We start from the raw sequence: 15216 nt of genomic DNA, 5'->3' as shown, positions 1-15216 counted from the left end.
CCCACACACACACACTGGAGAATGACGTAGATCAGCATTTATAGACTTACACAAAAAATACACCATACAAAATGTCTATAAAAGTAAGCATATACATCACATATGTACAAAGTTATTAGGTGTGCATCGTGTGTATTTATATCCTCCAAAGCAAGAAATCACTGCTGTCCATTTCCTAAATCCAGTTTACACATTTCTTTACACGAGAAAACAGAATAACAGTGCAAGTGTGCTATGATATCAAAAATAGAGTATCAACTGTTTCCTTGTGTCTGTTTTTTTTTTTATTCTGGGCTCAGTTATAAGGTGGTCATAACCTCCCAGTGGAAATGACCCAATAAGAATGCTGGCTCAGATGCATCTTGTGGACCATGTGGATGCATCGTGGTCAAGGTGGGTTGGCATCAGCTGTGACCTCCACTTATGCACATTTGGCAAGCCACCATGACCTCTGACCTGGCTCTCTCGCTTTCTCCTGGCTGGCACACTGGATCGCCACCTTCCCGGCTCAGATGGCAGGCTGAAGCTTGGTCAGGTTCCTCTGGTGCATGGTGTGATGGCGCACCAGCTCGTCGGAGCGGGCAAACTTCTTTTGACAGTTGGACCAGCGGCATGTGAACGGCTTCTCGCCTAAATAAGAAATGGTGGGGGGGCATTGAATGAGAACGCGCTTTCAAACGATCAGCACAATGATCAAGCGACCAAGCAACCAAGCGACCATCTCCAGAGTCATAAGTCCGACCAGGAGAGGAATGCAGTGGAGGAAGATAAAAAGGTATACGCACTTGTTTTACCTGTATGAGTCCGAGTGTGAGTCTTAAGGTGGTCTGACCGTGAAAATTTTCGCTGACACGTCTCGCACTCAAAGGGCTTCACTCCTGCACAAACATGGTTTTAAAATTATTTTAATTCAGAATTATTACATGATGACTGTCTGGTGAAGTCATATTCAGTAATAGGAAAGATTACTCAGTTTAGACTAAGATTAAGTAAGACGACCTACTGTACTATAACATAATGTGAAGTTGCCAGTTTTATGTTTTTTTTTGTTTTGTTTTATGTTTTGTATTTTTTTCCGTTTATTTTTTGTTGTTGTCAGATATATAATATATGAAAAAGCAATAAAATCACTGTTAAAAAAAGATTAAGTAAGACAATAAACTAATAACGCTGGGGAACAGATTTAATTTTTTTTTTTTTTTAGTTAGGTCTGACAGCTGTTTTTTATTAAATTTTGCATGCTCAATTTAAAATCACGTCAAGTTTTTGAGCTATAAGATCCCTGTTTTCTCAACAAATATGTCTGTCTCAATTGTGATAGTACAAATAAGTAGCGGTGGATGAGTCCAATCGTAATAAACTGGCGAGTCTTACTACTTCTAAATCAGTGGGATTTTGCTTTTCTGATAAGCTGTTGAGCAAAAATTAACTGCAAATTTTGGAATCAGCACACCAATTTTAGGTTAGTGAAGCAATGTTTGGTAACTCAAGCAAGATAAAAAAAAATTTTTCTTCATAGTACCTGTGTGTCTGCGCTGGTGTCGTTTCAGCTGGTCTGAGCGAGAGAATCGGCGGCCGCATTCGGTGACATCACACTGGAACGGCTTTTCTCCTGCAACATAAACCAAATTATTGATGGATGATTTGATTGCCATGTCCTTAACCTGTAAGTGAAGAAGTGAAAGTTGAACAGAGAGGGGAAGTAAAAATAAACAGCTGCTGCGGTCGTAAAAAGGGGGCAGTCCCTCAAATTAACGCTAAATGAAGTTCAGTTGTTCTAGTGGGCTTTTCCTGACATTTTTGTAGCCACATCTATAGAGCACAAGCCATGATCCGCAGAGGAAATCGTGAAGACAGTCATCATCCAAGGTAATTATAGTTAACGAATACTAATGAAATAACACAAACACAAAAATGCTTTAAAAAAAAAAAAATTACAGAAACTATGTTATGTTCCTTAGTTTTCCTTTTTGTTAGTCATGCATGAGTTTTTAGGATTCATTTTAAATCAATTTATTTCAGGATTACTGCACGTCCAGACAGAAGAAGGAAGGTCAAAGAGTCATTTGAGAATGGTAGTTTACTTTTCTTTAATACACAATACTGCGAGGAAGGGGGGCAAGACTAAAATTTGTTACGGGCCGAAGAAACCAAGGTTGAACCTTGTGGCCATTAATCAAAACGGTATCTTAGGCGCAAACACAACTAAAAAAAAAACCAAACAAAAAAAAAAAAAAACACGAGCGAAGCGTGCTAGCGCATTGGAGCTTTTTTTTTTTTCTTCAGCTGGAACTTGGGGTATTTTTAGTAAATGAACAGTTATAAAAACCAGTTAGGTTTCATACAAAACCCTCAAGCTTCTGTCTAAAAAAAACAAATAAACATGTTAGGGAAAGCCTACAAAAGCAGCTGAAATGTATTTGAGGTGAATCATGACCACACCCACAACACACGCCTCACATTTGTGCTTTTTTTTTTTTATTACTGTAGTAATTTGTTTTTTCAGTTATCATCTCAAAAATATTTTTTTCAATAGAGTTGTACAGGTTAAAGGTCACATCAATGGTGGGAACCGGTTTTATATCTTTTTTTGGCGATCACAAAAAAACTGGCATCTGTACAGAGTGTGTACACTTTTTAAAACAACTGTTTCAATTTTTTTTTAACCCCATCTGTTCATTAGAAAAAAATATTGGCTCTTGAGCTCAAAAGAATGTCCAATTATTTGTTCCATCATTCCCTTTCATCAGGGCATTTTCATTCACCAATGACATTTATGTAATCATTCATTTGGAGATAAACTCACCCGTGTGTTTCCTTCCATGCATCTGCAGGTGTGAAAGTTTGAAGTACCTCTTGTTGCAGCCGGGATGGGGGCAAACAAAAGGACGCTTCTCGGCAGACTCGGATAACTTTACAATAGGGGGAGCGAGACTTGGAACCCGTCTTACATCCTTTTGGAAAGAGAAGAACACACATTGTTCATTCAAGTGCTGTTTTTAAACCCCCTTTGTGCATGCATGTGCACTTGACTGACCTGAAGCCCCCTAAAGACGCCATGTGTGTGAATGTGATACTGGGCGCTCACCAGCACGGGCGGGGGCGGGGCAATGGGATCACTGTCATAGCTGGTTGTGTGGCCGCTAAAAAACAAAATACGCAAATGAAATGAAGCCTGCAAAGCAAATATTTGGATGTATTTGTTAGGGTTGGGCAGTGGAACTTCCAGTCAAATAACCCAAACGTCTCACAATTGGAAGTTCAAACAAAAAGAGGGGGGGCATCAAAATTCAAATAAAACTTGGATTTCAAACAATTCCCATAAAGATACTGTTTGACTTTTTTTAGGTACACCTACAACTAATTTCTCTACTTTAATTTAGACAAGAGAATATGTTAATTAGTCCCACTCACTTGTATCTAAATAAGTGAACCACAACCACTGTAATGTCCAAAGTCAACCAAAACTGAGAATTACTATCTGTAAAGAAAACATTTTGGATAAAGTTATTGTATTCAATGTTATGAGACTGTGCAGATGTACGAATATCTAACATAAACATGCTGACCAATACGTGACGTCCAAATAAGTCCTTGAAGAAGTGTGTATCATCCTTTATTTTTTTAAAGACAAGTACAAGCCTGCGCAGTGGAACATTCAAACATTATTATCCTTATCTCCGCTTTGTGATTTCCCCCGGCAGTCGGCCAGCAGCCATCTGGCTTGCTCTCCTTCAGTATTTTCCCTTCATTAAGACTATAGGAAAACAGCAATAAGTCTTTACCTCTTCATGGAAGATGCTAGCGTGTTCATCTGGTTCCACGTGACGCATTCCAGCTGAGATGCCATTTGGTACAGGTTATCACTGATGAGAAGCAACAACGCAGTGATTAACACTTGAGTCATGTGGTGAAATATTCGACAATTGCGCAATATCAAAGTTGAACGCCAACAAGATCGGTCATACATTTCAAGTCGGGGGTTGCCGGTACAGCATACAAACCACTTTCCAAAATTATTTCATCGCTTCCGTCATAAGACTGCACAAAATGCTCGATAAACCGAGTATTATCACACATCCTGTTGTGCTGTACGGTCCCTTGTTGTGATTATTGTTGATGTCAGGATGCATTATTTATTTCCTGTACTTTGCTTAATTGCCTTGAGATATGAGTTTTCTTTTGTCTTTGTTTTTTTTTTTTTTGCTTAACAAGCAAGATACACTTTATAACGGGATGGGATATTTGCAAAGAAAGAGGTCACACAGATGGATATTTAAAAACCTTTATCTTAAATACCAGTAAATGCTTTTTTTCCCCAAACAATGCCAATCACAAATTACATTGTAGCGTCCCATAAACCCGTTCAATCTCTCGTTGTCACCTGAGGCAAATTCGCCGGCAAGATTCAGCCGGAGTCGCACAGCAGAGGCTGTATTTATGGCAGTCATTCCCTATATTCATTAAACTCAATTCAAGATGTTTATTTTCGCTCTCAATTGCTCCTTATACATCTGCGTGCACAACAACGCACACTTCCACATCTGATGGATATTCAGTATGAGGGTGTACTCAGACAGTTTCATCGGTTCACTGTGACGTGTTCAGTAATTTAATATAAACCTATATAAACGGTGTCACATTCAAATTCGCAAGGTTCAAAGTGTGTGAAAACAGTAGCGACTTCTAGTCTGGAAAATATGGTCATAATATTGTAGGTAAGTCTCAGTAGTTAGGAAGCGCTTCTACATTTGGGTTGAGCGACTGCGTTATACTGCCCCCATGTGGCCAAGTCATGCATAATAGAAGGTTTTAGATCAATTAATTAACCATGATACGCAAACTGTACTATTCTTTACATTCTATTTAATTATTTTATCCCTTAATGTTTTTTAGAAAGCACAATATTACAGAGCACTTTCAAATATTTTATGTTATATGTATATTTTTTGCAAAACAGTATGTCTGGTCGACTGTAAAACGGAATTGCCCTTCTGGGACTAATAAAGTATTCTGCAACTGAATCTGAATCACAAGACCTCAGGTCAGGGTGCATAATAGAACGTTTTCTTTGGCACACAGTGTACATCACAAACACAACAGTCTAAAACCTGGAACGCCATTGTGCAACGTATCTTGCTATAGCTCAGTTCAACATCAAGTCAGTGTGTGCATTTTGCTTATTCAATGGCACTTTTGCCAACACAACAATCCGAGGCAGGAGACGAAGAATATAACCCGGAGAATGTTTTTCATGAGCGTCACTTCTCATCAAAGTCAAGGAAGAGTGTTTTTGTTCGTGGTATCCCACTAATAACAATCATTGAACATTAACCAACATTAGAAAAAAAATGACATTCACTGGACAGTGACGATAAGCGCGTTTCATCTTTATTTGTTTTTAAAAAAAATTGAGGGGTGGCTCCTTAAATAGGAGCATGCTGGCAATATTTATGATACTGAGGGTTCTTCATGTCCCTCCTCTCCCTTTGTGCAGATAATGAAGGGGGGATTCCACAGGGTTTGCTTATTAACACATCTTGTACGCCCACCGTGCTCCTCATTAAAAAACATGGGCTACGAGACATTCTTTACCTTGCCATATCACACAAGTGCGCGCGCACACACACACACACACACACACACACACACACTTGGAGATGGGCTTGTGTTTGTCTGCAGGGGAAGGGGGTGCAACTCGGTGCCTTGTACGCCACGAACCACCGCATGACATCACTCTATCCTCGGTATCATTAAAGGCGGGAATGTTTCGTGGGGGAGAATTCTGGCTTTCATTCCTTGAGAAGTCCTTGAGGGAAGTAGAATAATCAGCTCTGAACTACGGTCGACTGTGGAAAGGCTCTCCGCTATCTGACATGCATATACACTCTGTGTGCATGGGCAGGCGCACGTTTGCTTGACTTTTTCCAGCTCATGCCATAAGTTGTTACAAAAAAACAGCAAAGTCTCTCGTCTCCTCTTATCATCTTCTCTTCCAGTATTTGGGTTGCACATGCTTCTCTTTTTTTCCCCAAAACATCCCGAGTCGGCATTTAAAGAATTCCAACACAATTCACCCGAAGAAATGTTTTCCATCAAGATGAAAACAAAACAAGTTGGGAACACAATCAGGTATTTTCATCCTTAAATTACACCCCCCCCCACACACACACACTTAATATCATTAACGTCTCATTTTGTCACACTGCAGAAGCAAATACATTAACAGCAGATCACCGAATATTTGTTGCGCCAATTGGCAGCACTTAATGACAGAAGAACTGGCTCCCCAAATCTATAACTTTAATAAATGTAATTTTGGGGGTGGGGCAGGGATTAAGGGAAGTGTGCATGCTCAGGGAGGATGAAAACAAATTACCTGTTGTAGTTTCTCAACAGTAGTGCTTGGTTACTGGGGCAGGATTCTGCAGGATTGTGGCACCCGAATACAGGAGGGGCAGGAGGCGGAGGGTATTGCTGCTCAACTGCAAAAAAAAAAAAACTTTTAATACAATGCATTGGAGTGAAAGAATAACTGCTTCTCTTAATTAAGTAATTAAAAAAATACTTTAATGAATGGAACACTGCTTGCCTGAGTCACAATGCATTCTATATGGACAAAAGCAATAGGATGTACTCAATACAAGAATTGAAAAAAAAATTGAAAAATTAGGGATCTTGCAAAAAGACATTTCAATTCGATCAGAGTTTGTCTGTAGTGTTGAGAAGTATTGAGAGGTCAGAGTTCACTGTCATTGGCTTTTTTCCACATTAATGCATTAATGCACATGCAGGAATAAAGTCATATTATAACATTAATTAGTTCATCTGGATTGCAGTTATTATTATTCTGACTTGATCTGGTTTTACGTTGAGCTGTTACCGTATTAACCCAGAAAAGCAGTTGGTGCTATAGTAACTTGAAATTATTGGTTTGAAGTTATTTTGTTTTTCGAGGGAGCGGGGGTTGTGCTTGTGATGAGTTTGTCTGAAAGTGCAGGACAAGGGATTGACACCTCACACCTGTTATCTCTGACTGAAGGTTTTTTCCTGATGAATCATGCCACTGCCAAATATGTTTCGCTGACCATTACAGAAGCACACACTGCCTATTTTTTCAGCATCTTGAATAAAAAAAAAAAAATCATAAGTGAGGAAGAAGCCCCCCCCCCAATATGTCGCCTTCTGTGATCCAATAAGTGAGCAAGTGCATGGCCTGTGAGGGACATTCATCTGAAGATGAACACCTAACACACTCCCGCCCTGTTGTTTAGAATCCAACTTATAGTTATACATCACACGCGAGACACGGGTGCTGACCTTGTCACACATGAAATTATCTGAAGGTGGGATGTTGTGTCACGGCATGACTACGCTGGGCTCAGTGTAAAATGCAAAGTTGTGAGAAAAAGACTTGACGTACATGAGATCTACGACTCAGTTAGAGACACAGAGACAGAAAGCGAGAGATAGAGACAGGAAAAACAAAAGAAAGAATTATAGGCTACGTCTATGACCTTGCTGTGAACGCAGCCGTGTTCCAGTAATTGAGTGAGTTTAGCGAGAACGTGCCAGGAAGTAGACTGTTACCAATGTTGTTTGGCGGCGACAATGTGTCCTCGTGCTTGAAGGACAGGCTGGAGAGTTGAGGGGTGTGGTGAGACGTCGTGTGAGGGTAACTGGGGTTCCCGTCTAAACCCATTGCACCATAACCTAAAGAAAAACAAAGTTAGAGACGTCTTAAAAGGATAATTGGATCACAAAATGTAAAAAATATGTTATTGTTCTTCGTTTTTCCCCATCCTCTCATGGTGAAAGCTTGCTTGTGGTAATAATATTTGAAACAAATTGAGATAGGAGTATCCCCAGAAAACTGAGTTCAAGGATGACGAATCACATCGATGCTATACTGAAATTGAAGTAACTAAAATGGGAATGTAGCGCTTCTCAAAGAGGAAAGTTCAAGTAGAAGTTAGGAATTTTCAAAAGTCAGTCCTCGGAGGGCCGTTGAGAGGTTTCTCCAGAAAAAAAAAATGACTCACAATCTCTTACTTAAATCCCCGCAGCTTGCCGAGCAGTTTATCACTTCATCAAAAAGTACTTTACAAGCGGGCGAACAAGAGTGCGTGCACAGGGTATGTGGAAGTCACATCAGCGCACACGTCCGCAGTTCAACCTCTGACCTCCGAGTAACGAGTCCCAGCAGACTGGACGGAGTTTTGTTTGCAAGGAGATTCATATTTATGTCGCATACAAAAGTCTCAAATTCAGATTGCAAATCCAGATTGCAGAGTCTACCATGGCTTAAAAAAAAAAAAAACTCATAAATTATTGATGAAATAAATGAGGAAAACATGAAAATGTCACAATTGTTAACCCTTTTGGAACAGACAGAAATTTGGGGAAACAAAAAAGTGAAATCCAACAAAATTATTGTATTATTATAATATATTTTAACTTAATTATTCATATTTGACAATAAGAGACCCAATAACCAGCATAACTTTTTTTTTTCATGCATGTAATATATCTGGCAGTCAAGCATAACATTTTCATTTTTATCATAATCACCTTTCTTATTGATTATATGCGGGTTCTGCTGTTTTGGGGTATTTGGCCCCCACCTCAATTTAAGACGAAATTAGTTCCTTACCTTATGAAGCGCAAAAAAGCACGAGTGTAATTTTAGGCGAAAACTAATATTTTTTTGGGCTAATCAGTCTATGTTTTTTTTGAACAACTATTTTGATTCCTGATTGACTGTATGTATTGTTAAAAGAGGATAACAAGAGCAACACTAAATGATCAGTAACGGCCTGTGAGCCATAATATTTGGTACAGTTGCACTGTCTGTCAATAAAAAAGTAGACCGTTTAATGTATCTATTATAAATGCATATATATATATATATATATATATATATATATATATATATATATATATATTCCCAGTCGGGAAAATAATATTCAGTCTTGCCAGAGAAGTATAAAAAAGGCTAGAAACAATTGTTGAATAAATTAGTATTGTATCATAAAATGTATAACTCCAGATTAACGTTTCACAAATTGTCATACTCTTTGTCTGTTCATAACATACGCTGTTAAATTTTCGTGTTTAATCTGCATCTGAGCTGAAGAATTTGGGGTAACTGTTTTCTGGAGGAGCAATTTAAAATGTGCCTGTGATTATTTCATGTCAAGAAGCAGTTTACGCTGCAGCAGGACTATGGCGGATGTCTGCATCTGTCAGAGTGCTTCCAGAAAAGTGTCAAGATAGTTCCTGACACAGGGCATGTTGTCCCAGTAAAGCACATAACATCCTGCCTAGACACAACACTGCTGACAAATCCAACAAATATACAGTAGAGGATGTCACATTTGCAAGAAAATATTTATCCCTTGAATTGTTGAGCTCGGCATAATGTTGGGCTGGTAATATTTACCTTGATTCCTGGATGCAGGAGGACTGTCCACACAGCCGGGAAGGTAGGTTCCACTGGGAAAAACCCTGGGCTGGCCCGCCGTCGGCTCTCCAAAGGCCCCCATCCGGCAAGGGCCCGAGCCTGTGAACTGGCCCGAGAAGTGTAACGTGAAGGCCCCGAGTCCACAGTGGGGATCCTCGATAGGGTCGGCCGTCCCCCAGCTCGGCTCCTGCTTGATGAGGGAGTGGTGGGAGGGCAGGGAGTTGTAGGGAGAGCCAGGATGGAGGTCCAACAGTTGAGTCCACTGGCCACAGCCACCTCCTGCCCCACCTAAGGAGGATACCTGGGGGCTTGGAGACAAGAGTGTCAGATCCCGGACATCCGAGCCCATAGACATGGCGCCGCACGGTTCGGTCAGCATTGGGTACGAGAGTTGAGAGTCCGAAAAGAAAGATGGACTTCCAGTGAAGGAGATGACAAAGTCAAACTCTTAAACAAAACAGAAGTCACAGCTCACAAACTATACCAAGCCATCATTCGCGCCCGAAGGCAAACATCAAAAACGGATGATGACGAAAGTGGAGGTGTCCCTGCCTCCCTTTGTATGTGCAGTGAGTGGGAGTGTGTGTGAGGGTATCACAGCCTCGTTCCTACGCCTCAACAACTGGCTTGCATTCAGCCCCCCCGAAGACTCAAATACTGGCTATAGTCACACAGGCCAGGGGGGGCGGAGTCAGAAAGGTTTTCGCCTTGCTCTGACCCTCACTGACTTCTCAGCAGGCTCTGACTAACCACGTACTTGTATTCGTTTGGCCAAGTTCAAGTGTGGCTCAATTTGAGCATTTGTGTAAATGAACATGAAGATGCGGATTGTCTCAAAAGAATTAGAAAAAGTTTAAAGCAGCTAGAAGTAAAAAAAAAAAAAATTAGCATTTGAAATAATTGTTTTCACGGTTCATTTATTTGGAACTTGCTTATGATCATGTGGATGCGAACAAAAATACAGTTCAATTGAGACGCCAACAGAAATAAAAAAAAACAACTTTACTTGAATTGATTATTTAGACTCTTAATTAAAGCAATTTTCAAAATGCTCTAACACGTCCGGACCTTAAGCCTGTGATGCTTCTTATTCATTCCTTCAGTTTGAAACATACCAAACTTTCATAACACTTTCATAACAGGATGAAGTAAGATGTGCATCATGTCAGTAACAGTAAGTCTAACACAGTGTTATTAGAATTTAGGTTTAATGTAGCAGAAATAAGAAAAAAAATGTAAAAAAATCAGCCCGATGAATTAAAGCAATAAATGTGTAACGGGAAGGCATGCAAACTGCACTGTTTTGGCGCGCAATCAAAAATGCTTACACATGAGGATAATTAATAATGTTTTGACCTTGGCTCAATGTGCAGCGCCACAGGAATGCAACTAAGCTGTCATCGATTATTTTTAACGTGAATATTTTAATTACATAACCATGCAATTCATATATATGAAAAGAGTAGATAAGTAGAACAGAGTTCAAAGTTAATTTACTCAAATTAATTCTCCAGAAATGAATTATTCTCAATTTCCTTCTTAAGGCTATAGACAGTAATAATTTGTACTATAATAAGTTTATTAATTAGTTGTAATTAATGATTCATTTGTTTATTAATTATATATACACACAAAACACACTTGCTTAAATTGCAGAAAAAAAAAATGAGTCCGAGATAAATCAGTTTCAAACCTTTTCCCACCAGTAACGTGACCCTTTACGAATCAATTGAAAAAAATGTGAGAGAGAAATTTAAAAAAAATAATAATTACATCAAATAAGAGAATGTGGTTGCACAAGTGTGCACACCCTCTTACTATTGGGGGTTTGAATATGTTCAGAATTAACCAATCACATTCAAACTCATGTTAAATGGTTCAACTGTTCTAGTAGGCTTTTCCTGACACTTTAGGAGACACGTCTGATGGCACAAGCTGTGGTCCTATCATCAGAGTGACCTCATTGTAGGACTGGAGAAGTGGACCTGAGTGGTAGCGTTTTGGGAGAGTTGCGCTCAGGAAAAGCGTCCGGTGTAAAAACTGAGACAAATCATGTGTGTGACTTACTGCGGTAACATCTGAGAGGAAAAAAATATCCTAGTCCAGTTACATTTTGCAAATAAATAAATACATAAATAAATTAAAAATTAAATTAAAAAAATTAATAAAAAAATTAAAACTCCCAGACGCATGCCGGAAAATGTGTTGCGGTCTACTAAAACCAAGGTCTTCACACTGTTCCCACAAAGTTGAACACAGAACTGTCCAAAATGTCTTCGATGGTGACATGAAGGTCGAACGAACATTTAGTGGGAAATAGCTGAGAAATCAATTCATCAATCGAGATCAATTCATTGATTATTATTCCCCAAACTTTGATTGATTCATACATCGATTAAAACGATGTGGCTCAATTATTTTCTGTTCACAAATCACTGTCTACATTTCTTCAGCCTCAGATTGATGTCCATTTTTCCTTGGGGAACCTCAAATTTTGCTTTCGTCCTTGTCTTATTCCTTTTTCTCTTACGGATGCTCCTATTTTATTTTTTGGGGATGTAATTGTGAATTTTGAAGCAGTGACAATCTAATTTTCCTCACAGGCTCAATAAATCTATCTATCCCTCTATCTATAAAGTAGGTGCAGGTGATAAATTTCGGAGCTGAGCATTTAAGGGTCCTAATCCACCTCTTTATATGATGCGACAAAATAATGTACAAAAAAATAAAACAAAACACTGTATAATTATGCGTGGCAAATGATGTTTGAGGATGAATACAATAATTACTTAATCAAGAGTTACATTTATCTTCCAATACATTATCTCCAAACAACTTCAAACCCTTACGCTACAAGATAGAACTTCACTATCAATATTTATCCTTATATCATGTATTATTACATATTAATTATTTAAATAAATCACATCGTACTCACCAGAGATGCCAATGCAGAGCCTCCTGTCTGTCTGTGCAAGCTAACTGCTCCACTCCGATATACTGCTCTTGAAAGGGCCTAAAAAAAAAGACAAATAAATAAATAAATAAATGAATATCCAGGTTGAAACAAGAAAGCCAGCAACACGGGGCTCGTAAAATAACATTTTGTTTTTGAAAAGTGCACCTTGAAAGTGAATTTTTAATCATGTCCGACATCATCCACCCTTGTAAATCAATCTATGATGCACATTTTCAGCTTAACCAATCAGAGGGATGAGCGTAGCTGAACCAATTAGAGGATGGAAAAACTGAATTGTCCTGCAGAGGACTTGTGAGAGCACAGAGTGGGAAATCCAAAATCTTATCAGTTAAAAGAAGGTGTGTGTGTGTGTGTGTGTGGTCAATGACAGCATTTGGAATTCCGAAGGCGTTGAGCAAATATGATGTTCATGGCAACACACTGAAGATGGAATCTGATTGGACAAAAAAAAAAAAAGAAATCAATAAAAATGGCTGGAAGACACACACTATGAAATGAAGACGAAAGACAGTTGGAAATAAATTATTACCGTTTCATGTAAGCTGTAAATGTAGGCCTTTGCTTCTGATTGTGTTTGGGCCAGCAGAGTATATTTCCACTCCATTTCCACAAAATCTAATTGCGCATTTTACGATTCTAGCGAAGATAAAATCCTCTCTGACTTATTCTGGGAATCAGTACAGAGGCTAAGTCATATCCCAGAAGAACACCCAAACATTCGGAGGATGTCCACATAGCTGCCTTAAATATGGAAGTGGAGAAAAATTATTTCTCCCTCAACAATTGCCAAAACTTCCGGGGTCCACCCATGATAAGCAAACAAGGACCATAAATAATGAGCTCCGAGAGCAAAAGGTTGCGGAACAACTGAGGAAATCTGGCCGGAACATTTGCTGTTAAGCCAAGGCAAATGCTGGCCATACCTTCCCCAGTGGAGTATTTAGCGAGGATTCATCAGAGGTGACCGGTCAGAGAGAAAACAAGCCCTTCAGTCCACATGACGGATGGCGGTCCCCAAATACACCCATTCTTCTTCAGATCACTATGTGGTTAACTCTGGGTTTAAAACAACATCAGAACGGAGAGGAAGGCAAACGGTCACTACTAGCCGTGACCCTTAACAAGAAACACACAAGAGTCGAACTTTCTCCAGCACCAAGAGGGAATTGGAGAAGGCTTTGTCTCAAGCCAAAAAGCCACATGATAAACTATCCTGATATGTGAGATGGCGGGACACGTGAAAAAGACATTACGGTACTTTTCTGTATTTGAACACAAATCTGTTTGCATGCATGGAAAGACAGGCTGCTCTTGACAGTTTTTTTTTTTTAAGCATAATCACTTGTGGTTTAACATGTCATTTTAAAAGCACCCGTCATCAGTTTTCAAATATACGCAGTTTTCAGGCAAATTCCCAGGTGTTATTTTGGTCTTAAATTGGCGGATAATACCCAAAACAACAGTAAATTTGCCCAAATTATAAGTTTTTTTTTTTTTTTTTGCACGTTTGTCACACCATCATCAAATTTTTAAAGTTTTTTTATTATTACCGGAGAAAGAAAATCCAAACCTACATGGCCCTGCATGGAAATCTAATATCCCACTGCGGAAATATTTTGTCCCACTCTTCCTTGCAGAATTGTATTATTGCAGCAACACTGGAGGGTTTTTGAGCATTATTGGCCTTTAAAAAAATTTAATATAGCATTTCAATCAGATTCAAGTGTGTACTTTGAATAGTCAACTCCAAATACCTTCACTTTGTTTCTTAACTCATTTACGACCATTGACGGCTAAAGACGTCAACGATCCATTTTTTTTTTTTTTTTTTTACTCGGCTGGTAGGGAATGAGTTAATGAACAGGGTGTGATACGATTCAAGTACTGTCCATTTTAAAACGTAATGATTCAGTTTGGTTAAGTTAAATCCCAAACCGATTTTCCGATTCAAATCGATTTTCATTATACACCCCGGCTAGATCTCATTAAATTGTGCCAGTGAGTTTATGTCTGAATAAATCTGAGAAATTTTCATTCACATTAAGGAGAACTAATAGTCTTTCAAGTGCTTTTATCAAACAGAGCAGCCATTGTTCATTTTTTCCCTTAATTAAACTAGCAATGGCCATGCAATTTTTTTTTTTAATTTCCCCTTCTATCAAGAGTGAACACTCTTCAAAGACTCACATATCAGAAGCTGCGATAAGAAGCAGAGAAGAACAATCTGTAGGAGAGTGAGTATCTCCACACTATATGTGTCAGACACAACACCAGTCGACTGATGTTTAACACACGCTGTTTTGCGAACACGTTAAATTTAAACTAAACAAAACTGCGTAACCGGCCTCATGAAGACACTTGAAAGACAGGAAGAGTTTTTGTTGGAGTAAATATGTGCTGTTGTTTTTAAATATGTGCTTTTTAACAGTATGATTCATAAGTCAGCATTTTTAGACAGCTTTTGCATCAAATCCCTGCAAACAAAGTGGAGTAAAAGTGAGATGAATACAAAACTCAAAGGACAGTAATCTAAAAGTGTCACAGAGCAACAACAATAAGTTATTGCTGGCCTTATGTGAACTTTTTATGAAATGAAAAATGTTTTATCTTATTTAAAGCATTTTTTTTTTTTTTTGCTTATAGAGTTAGAAACATGCAAAAATGTGCTCGATAATCCATGTCTCATCCCAGCAGGTGCATGTGTGTCACGTTCAAGGCCGGCCCGTTATCAGTGCTTTACAGTAAACTGTGGCCGCTTCCATGTTGTCACGCC

At 38.9% G+C, this 15216-nt stretch overlaps 1 protein-coding gene across 5 annotated transcripts; it reads right to left on the bottom strand.

The window, feature by feature from the left end:
• Window positions 1-20: 20 nt before the first annotated feature.
• On the bottom strand, window positions 21-14244 carry wt1b (WT1 transcription factor b). Of its 5 annotated transcripts, XM_088295360.1 has the most exons (11): window positions 12588-14233; window positions 12402-12479; window positions 9443-9771; window positions 7591-7713; window positions 6380-6485; window positions 3786-3866; window positions 3038-3143; window positions 2807-2954; window positions 1523-1612; window positions 786-878; window positions 21-630 (listed from the first exon to the last, which is right to left on the bottom strand). In XM_088295360.1, exons 1-11 carry the CDS (start codon window positions 12620-12622, stop codon window positions 509-511), a joined length of 1311 nt encoding a protein of 436 aa, XP_088151486.1. In that variant the 5' UTR covers window positions 12623-14233; the 3' UTR covers window positions 21-508. The 5 variants fall into 5 exon arrangements, with proteins under 5 accessions (XP_088151486.1, XP_088151485.1, XP_088151484.1 ...); XM_088295359.1 differs by having other exon boundaries at window positions 3089-3143; window positions 12402-14244; XM_088295358.1 differs by having other exon boundaries at window positions 795-878; window positions 12402-14243.
• Between the last annotated feature and the right edge of the window lie 972 nt (window positions 14245-15216).

This window comes from Idiotropiscis lumnitzeri, chromosome 5 (genome assembly GCF_059441095.1).
Source record: "Idiotropiscis lumnitzeri isolate Australia: NSW breed Sydney's pygmy pipehorse chromosome 5, RoL_Ilum_1.0, whole genome shotgun sequence".
NCBI classification, from domain to species: domain Eukaryota; kingdom Metazoa; phylum Chordata; class Actinopteri; order Syngnathiformes; family Syngnathidae; genus Idiotropiscis; species Idiotropiscis lumnitzeri.
This window is presented reverse-complemented; position numbering and strand designations above follow the sequence as displayed.